The following is a 6,783-nucleotide window of genomic DNA, read 5'->3' as shown; positions in this document are numbered from 1 at the left end:
AAAAAAAAAGAAAAAAGGATGCATCCATTGTCTGGGTTCTCGAGTCACCTTCTATGGCTGTCTAAAAACGTCACTGTTCTGATTGCGGTCTCTGCAGCCTTATTTGAGTGTTGCCTTAGACTGTCTGACTGGACAAATAAACTCTCTTTGCCCTATGTTAACAAATGCAGATTTTTTTTCTTTCCTCGTTGTTATAGGGAATCTAAACGTTCAACTTTTTCTCTTTCTCTCTTTGTCTTTCTCTCTGACTGTTCTTGGTGCTGGGCCCTCCCTTCTACAGCGATGATACCTCCTAATATCGCTGCATGTATGAGAAATGAAAAGCTCGGGGAGGCTTGCTTCTACCTTATGGGCCATAATCAAACTACGGTTTGTAGCTCAATCAATACTAGGTGTTTCTGTGCTGTGGCCTAATTTCCTCATTGCTTCTGCTTAGCTCTATTTTGATATGTTTGGCAATTCATTCTGAGCACCCTGCGTTCTTTGAATTGTAAGTACACCGCTGACCCTGTTGAAGTCTTGCTGTCCCTTATCTTAAAAGTAGATGTAAGAAACCCCAAGGATACAGTTATGATAGCGATCTAAGCCCCTTCCCTCACCCAAATCTTAAAAAGACCTGGTAAGAACCTGTGTGTGTTAATTCTGGTAGCTACCCAGAATTCAGAAAGAACAAAGCTTATATCACAGAGCTCTCACCCAGCTAGATAGGGCTTGGCTAGCCAGGAAGATGAGATTTCCCGCTGAATCAGTTAGCTCGTGGCAAACCACAGGAAGGGCCACACTCTGTCTACAGCCTGTTTTTGTAAGTAAAGTTTTATGAGCACAGCCATGCCCATTTCTCTTCTCTGTTGTCGCAGGCTGCGTTTACACTACAGTGGCACCATGGAGCAGTTGTGATAATTGTGTGGCCCGTAAAGCCAAAAATATTTACTCTTTGGCCTTTTACAGAAAAAGTTGGCCAACCCCTGCTCTGGGCTATATTCCTGCTTTTGTTGAAACCCACCCAAGGTTTTGGGAGATCACTCATGAAACAGATAAACTGCTTAATGTTGACCTTGTTGCCTCATGAAAGATCCTTAAAGAGCACCCACCTTGCTTCTGTGACTGTCATCCCGGTTTGCACACCACACTGCAGCACGTCATTTCAGGTGACTTGCCTGGAGTGGTATAAAGCGTATGACTTGTTGGCGCTCCTGTTTTGAAACGAGCTCTCATATATTCAGGCTGCTACATAAACATTTGCAGTATCATTTCAAATAGTTTAATAATAAATAGGAGCCCTCCTGGGCTGCCCTGCTTTTAAATCTGTAGATACCTTGTAAGAAGCAGTCCAGTGTCTCCATGGCTCATAGATGTAATCATGGCTGCTTTGTATAGCATAAAGAAAAGTGCCTCTAAAAGACTTTATCTGAACCCATCTAATGTCGTGTGTACCTGACAGCCTCCCTTCCACTCCCTTTTATCTGTCAGAATATTCCACATTTTAAAAACAGTTCCTTAATCTTACACAAAATTAGAAAAAATAGTTGAATAACATGCATAAATGTAGAGAGAATGTTTCATGGACACTCACCTACATGTCACATTTGCCGATCATCAACATCTGGCCAACACGTTGCCTCTAAAATCCCCTTTGCCCACCTCCCTGGATGATTTTTTTTAAATAGAAGTATACCTTGAATACAGTAAAATGCATACAGCCTGAGTATACAGTGCAGTGAATTTTTTACTTTAGTGTACACCCATTTAATCACCATCCAGATCAAAACACAGACCAATTCCATTCCCCTAGAAAGTCCCCTCATGCTCCTCCAAGTCAATAGCCCAGGTTATTTTTAAGCAATTCAAAACATGTATTCTTTAGTGGAAACAATATTTTTTTTCATGGGGATGGAGGAGGGGTGGGCAGTGGAGAAGGGTTGGTGGGTGGTGAAAGAAAAACAAGGGATAGTTAGGGTGGGAAAGTTTGATACTTCTAGACAGACTATTCAGGTTGTGTCTTTAAAGACTAAACTCATGACTGATGTTATAAGTTCTTTAATGATCTGTGTGTTGAGTATAGACAATAATAGGCTAGACCCTGAAAGCCACAAGCACTAGTTTTTAACCCTAACTAGTTGCAGTTATACTTAACCAAGATTCAGTTGGCTTTGATTCTGACTGCTTTTAACAGTTGTGTGTGTGTTGTGACTAATGAGATCTCAAGTGTGGGAGTGGGGATAGGAGCTGAAGGTCCTTTGTACCAAACTGTTGCTCTCATTTATTTTCCTCGCAGACCCCAGCAGCGACCGGAACGGCCCCTCCACCGGTCCACAAGGTGTTCCGGAAGTGAGGGCCGGGCCATCCGACCGCCGACAGCATCCATCATTGGAGTCCAGTTATCCACCCGATCTTCACAAATCATCACAACATGGGGAAAAGCGGGCACACGTGAAAGACCCAAAAGGCAGCAGAGAGTATAGCAGACAACCCAATGAACATCACACATGGAACGGAACTTCTAGAAAACCCGACAGCGGGGCATGCCGACCCAAGGACCGGGCAGTGGAGGGACGAAGAGATGCACAGCCTGAGCGGATGGTGACCAATGGCCCCAAGAGAAGATCTCCAGAGAAGCGGAGGGAAGGCACCCGGAGCGCTGACAATACTTTGGAGAGGAGGGAGAAGCATGAGAAGAGAAGAGAGATTTCTCCTGAGAGGAGGCGAGAGCGGTCACCGACTCGCAGAAGAGATAGCTCACCCAGCCGTCGGAGGAGGTCTCTCGAAAGACTCTTGGATCAGAGAAGATCTCCAGAACGAAGGAGAGGGAGTTCGCCTGAAAGGAGAGCAAAATCAACTGACCGGAGGCGAGCAAGGTCCCCTGAGCGGAGGAGAGAGCGGTCACTTGAGAAGAGGAACAGAGAGGACAAAGTCAGCCACCGAGAAAGGGAAGAGACGAATCTGAAACAGGATGCCGGCAGAAGTTCCAGACATCCCGCGGAGCAGAGAAGGCGACCTTACAAAGAATGTAGCACCGACCTCAGTATCTGAGACTCTGAATCACATTCCAACCTTTACCGTGTCAAAGGTTCTAAGAGGAAGGTCACAAACTTGAAATAATTTAGTTTCTTACCTAATGAAGCATCTGACACCTGATAATCCTATGAATAGCAACAAACATTTTATGCATTTGAAATCTTATAAGAAAAAAATATATATGAAAAGTGTTGTGCCTGATGTATAATATTAAAGAAAGTATTTTTAAATGCATACTTTTTTGGAAATTATTTGCCAAATGCTGCCCCAAAGGGATATAAATTTTGTTTCTACATAAACTGTAGAATTGTCAAGAATTGTTCCCTTTTTGGGGCAATCTTTTTCTCTCCTGGTTAAATGGGGCTGTTGATCATTTTCTCTAAGTAAGGGAAATTATTGATTAAGTTTAATTAATTTGATATAGACTGTTATGTAGTGATGTAGTGCTATACTGTAGGTAGGAGTTTTTCTTAAAACAGGAAAAAGAGCAAAAAGGCAAAAGTTATATTTGTGAAATGGGATGGATTAGGATTGTTGATGATCCTAAAATTAAGCAAACTGTGTGTAGAGACTACTATTGCAAATGAAGGATATTTATAGCTAAACTACACAGCACAAAGAAATGTTATGTTCTTGAGTTATAGATGGTTCAGAAAACAATTTGTACTCTCCCTGGCCATCTAAAGGCACAGAGGAGAAGGTTGGCCGCCATTACCCAAATGCAGCCCAAGCACAGATGGTCAGGTTCATTAGCATCACCAACATCTAATAAGATCTCATTAAGGCAGTGCCATCACAGCTTTGCTCAACTACTAGAAGGAATGGACAACACACACCTTCTGTGTTGTCTTGTCTGATTGGAGGCTAAAGGGTAGATGGACTGAGGGACAGTGTGCCCAGTGTGAGGGAGCCATAAGAATCCCCAATACAGAAAGCCTGTTCCCCATTTTTAGCATAAGCCTGAGGTTGCCCTTTTCCAAATTGGGGAGGAGAGAATGAGCCATGGTGGAAGATAGCTCTCTGTTGATATTTTAAAAAGTGAGGGTGGGGAGTGCTTATTCTTAGAAATGCCGATTTCCCTGTGAAACCGTAATAAAAGTCTCCAGGCTGATTGAAGGGGGGAAGAAGGACACAGTCCCAGTGGTTCCAGGTCTAGTTGGCAAACCTCTGCCCTCGTGACCCTGTCCTTTGAGTTTTTGGACAGCAGGACAAAACATAGTGATTTTTCTTTTTAAAAAGACCCATTCTTCTGCAATCCCACAGGAGGTGCGGTTGGGTTGGCTGTAGCCCCGGGACATGGTTGAAATGGATTACTGCCTAGCTGAGCCAAAATGTTTGCTTGTACCTGTTGGACCACTACAGCAAAGCGCTGCTTGTAATGCATTGTGTATTTCCGTAGTACTGTTTTGCATCTTCCATACAGACACAAAACTTTGCAAGTCAATCACTGTTGTTCTCACGGTACTGTTAAAAAAAAAAAAGGAAAAAGGAAAAAAAAAAAGCAAACAGAGAAAACCAGCCAATCATTGTGTGTACAGAGTTAAAAATTGTAATTAATAGAGCCTGTTTAAAAAGAAATCTGTTGCCTTTTTTTCTTGTATAAAAGAGAGTTTATGACAAAAAATTTAGCTGTGAGGAATGTGATATGTGTTTATATTTCTGAATATGGAACAAATTGATTCATTGGGATATATTTTAATGTAAACTAAATCAGGTATGTAAAGCTGTTTTAAAATGGGGGACTATATAAGTAATTCTCTAAAGCTTTAGTTGGTTTGCATATCATCATTTCCTCCATGGAGAGCCTGCTTGTGAATTATTAAGCACTCGTTTGCATTCTGTGTTCTTCACTCATTGCAGTGTGCTATGGACTTAATGCTCTTTCTGTATTGATGAAAAGCAGTATGTGGGCCAATCTTTTTATAAAACACTATGCATATATAAATATTACATTGTTCATAGCTTTATTTGACTTATGGGTTTATACATAACATTAGAATGAGTAGCTGTAGTTATGTGGACATGCACAAAACAAGTTCCTTTCCTGGAACAGACACAATGTACATTCTGTACCAAAAAAGGAGGAAAATGTCTGTGACTGCTATTTTTATTATCCAAGTTTTCCATACAAAGCATACGTGGAGCTGTAGTAGTACGGCTGAGGGAGAATACAACTGAATAATGATGTTCTTTTTCATTAATTTCCTAAGAGCCAACTTGGGGATTTTATTCCAATGGCTCCACGACTATGAATTCTTTCACTATTTCCAGCAAAATCTGTGATGTTAAATGATCGATGCTTTCACTTGTGGTCTAGAGTTTTAAATAAATGAAATCAAGGTGGATTTTTGGAGTACGTCGTGAAGTTAACATCTTGATGTCTTTGTTGTTGTCAGAGATGATATTTGACATTTTAAAATCTGTGTGCTACTCACCTGGGCTTGGCTCAGTCCGTGAAGACTTTTGGTGTGGCGTGAGTTTTGTCTGAGTGCCACACATCAGATTTGCTTCGGAAATATTGTACTGTACAGGGACTATGCATTAAGTAGAAAGATAGAGTTTTCTCTGAACTACTGTAACCTTAAATTGGAGACTGATTCTTGTGAGCCTACTTTCCCTAATCCCCCACTTCATGTAAATGTCTTGATGAGAGATGATGGATGAGTATTTTGTATGATTAAATCAAACCATTTAGGAATCCCCCTCCCACCCATTACACAGTTGATGCCTGAAAGAATGTTGGGGGGAGAACTCAACACCCTACTTGTATTTTTTAAGTTTCTTTTGTGAAAGATTTTTTAATGCATTTTTACTGTAAAAATACATGGAAATGTATGCATTCCATAACCACTATTGCTTCTGGATTGATATCTTTCTTGTCTTCATGTTGTCGCACATGTATCAGGGTCAAGGAATCAAGTGAGCGTGTCTAGCTCCCAACTGGATGAAATGTCATACCATTCTGTTGAAAGAGAAGGAATTATGGTTCTGCAGTAGTGTAGTATCGTGCTACTCAAAGTGTGGCCCGTGGAACAGCTGCCTCATCACCACTGGGGAGCATATTAGAAATGCAGAATCTCAAGCCCCGCCCTAGTCCTACTGAGTCAGAACGTGCATTTAACAAGATCCCCAGCTAGTTCGAATGCACATGAAAGTTTGAGCTACATGTACTGGATGAAACCCTGGTAATAAAGCAAAACCTGCCAAGCCAAGAGCTTGTCACTTCCTAACTGTGATCTTGGGCAAGTTCCTTAACCTCTTTTTAAGCCTCAGTTTCCTTGTCTTTAAAGGGGCATACCTCATAGAGTTGGTAAAAATAAATGCAAAGTACTTAGCACACCTCTGACAATCAGAAAAATCCTTGATAAATGACACTGAATTTTTTTTTGAGGAGGAGGATTTTCCTCAAAGCAATAGGTATTCTGCACTTTTTCATTGTCCTGGTTTATTTTCGGATCAAAATGAAGTATTTTCTCACTCTATTAAAATGGGGAAGAAGGCCTTCTGTTTCAATTATAAAGTTAACGAGCAATGTGGCTCATGCTACTTCACAGGTGTAATTACACTTACCACTGGTTTGAAATATGAAACCAAAATGCTGTGCTGTGAAAGACGAAAGTAGTCTCAAAATATAACTTTCGGAGATAGAGATGTATGTGGAGTTAGAAACAGTCCTAACTAGTCATACTAGATGAAACAGTTAACCATTTAGTGAGTGATTTAACATGTGTCTTGGTGATCATGTAGTTTCTAATGACTTTCCAATTT

At 41.0% G+C, this 6,783-nt stretch overlaps 1 protein-coding gene across 20 annotated transcripts in view; it reads left to right on the top strand.

Annotated features, from left to right (window-relative positions):
- The window catches only part of MAGI1 (membrane associated guanylate kinase, WW and PDZ domain containing 1), a 623,132-nt gene extending 617,266 nt beyond the window's left edge, over positions 1–5,866 (top strand). For 18 of the 20 annotated variants that reach the window (XM_087431290.1, XM_014793604.2, XM_014793572.2 and 15 more), the window contains one exon: positions 2,276–5,866. In XM_087431290.1, the coding sequence (XP_087287416.1) occupies positions 2,276–3,030 (755 nt within the window). In that variant the 3' untranslated portion in view covers positions 3,031–5,866. Of the gene's footprint in view, positions 1–280; positions 370–2,275 lie in introns of all 20 variants that reach the window. The other 2 variants (XM_004419898.3, XM_014793606.2) reach the window with 1 other exon arrangement.
- The last annotated feature ends 917 nt before the right edge of the window (positions 5,867–6,783 follow it).

Source organism: Ceratotherium simum, chromosome 5 (assembly GCF_057802395.1).
Source record: "Ceratotherium simum simum isolate JZ-2026a chromosome 5, ASM5780239v1, whole genome shotgun sequence".
Taxonomy (NCBI): Eukaryota; Metazoa; Chordata; class Mammalia; order Perissodactyla; family Rhinocerotidae; genus Ceratotherium; species Ceratotherium simum.
Note: the sequence above shows the minus strand (reverse complement) of the source record. Positions and strands in the feature narration are given on the sequence as shown.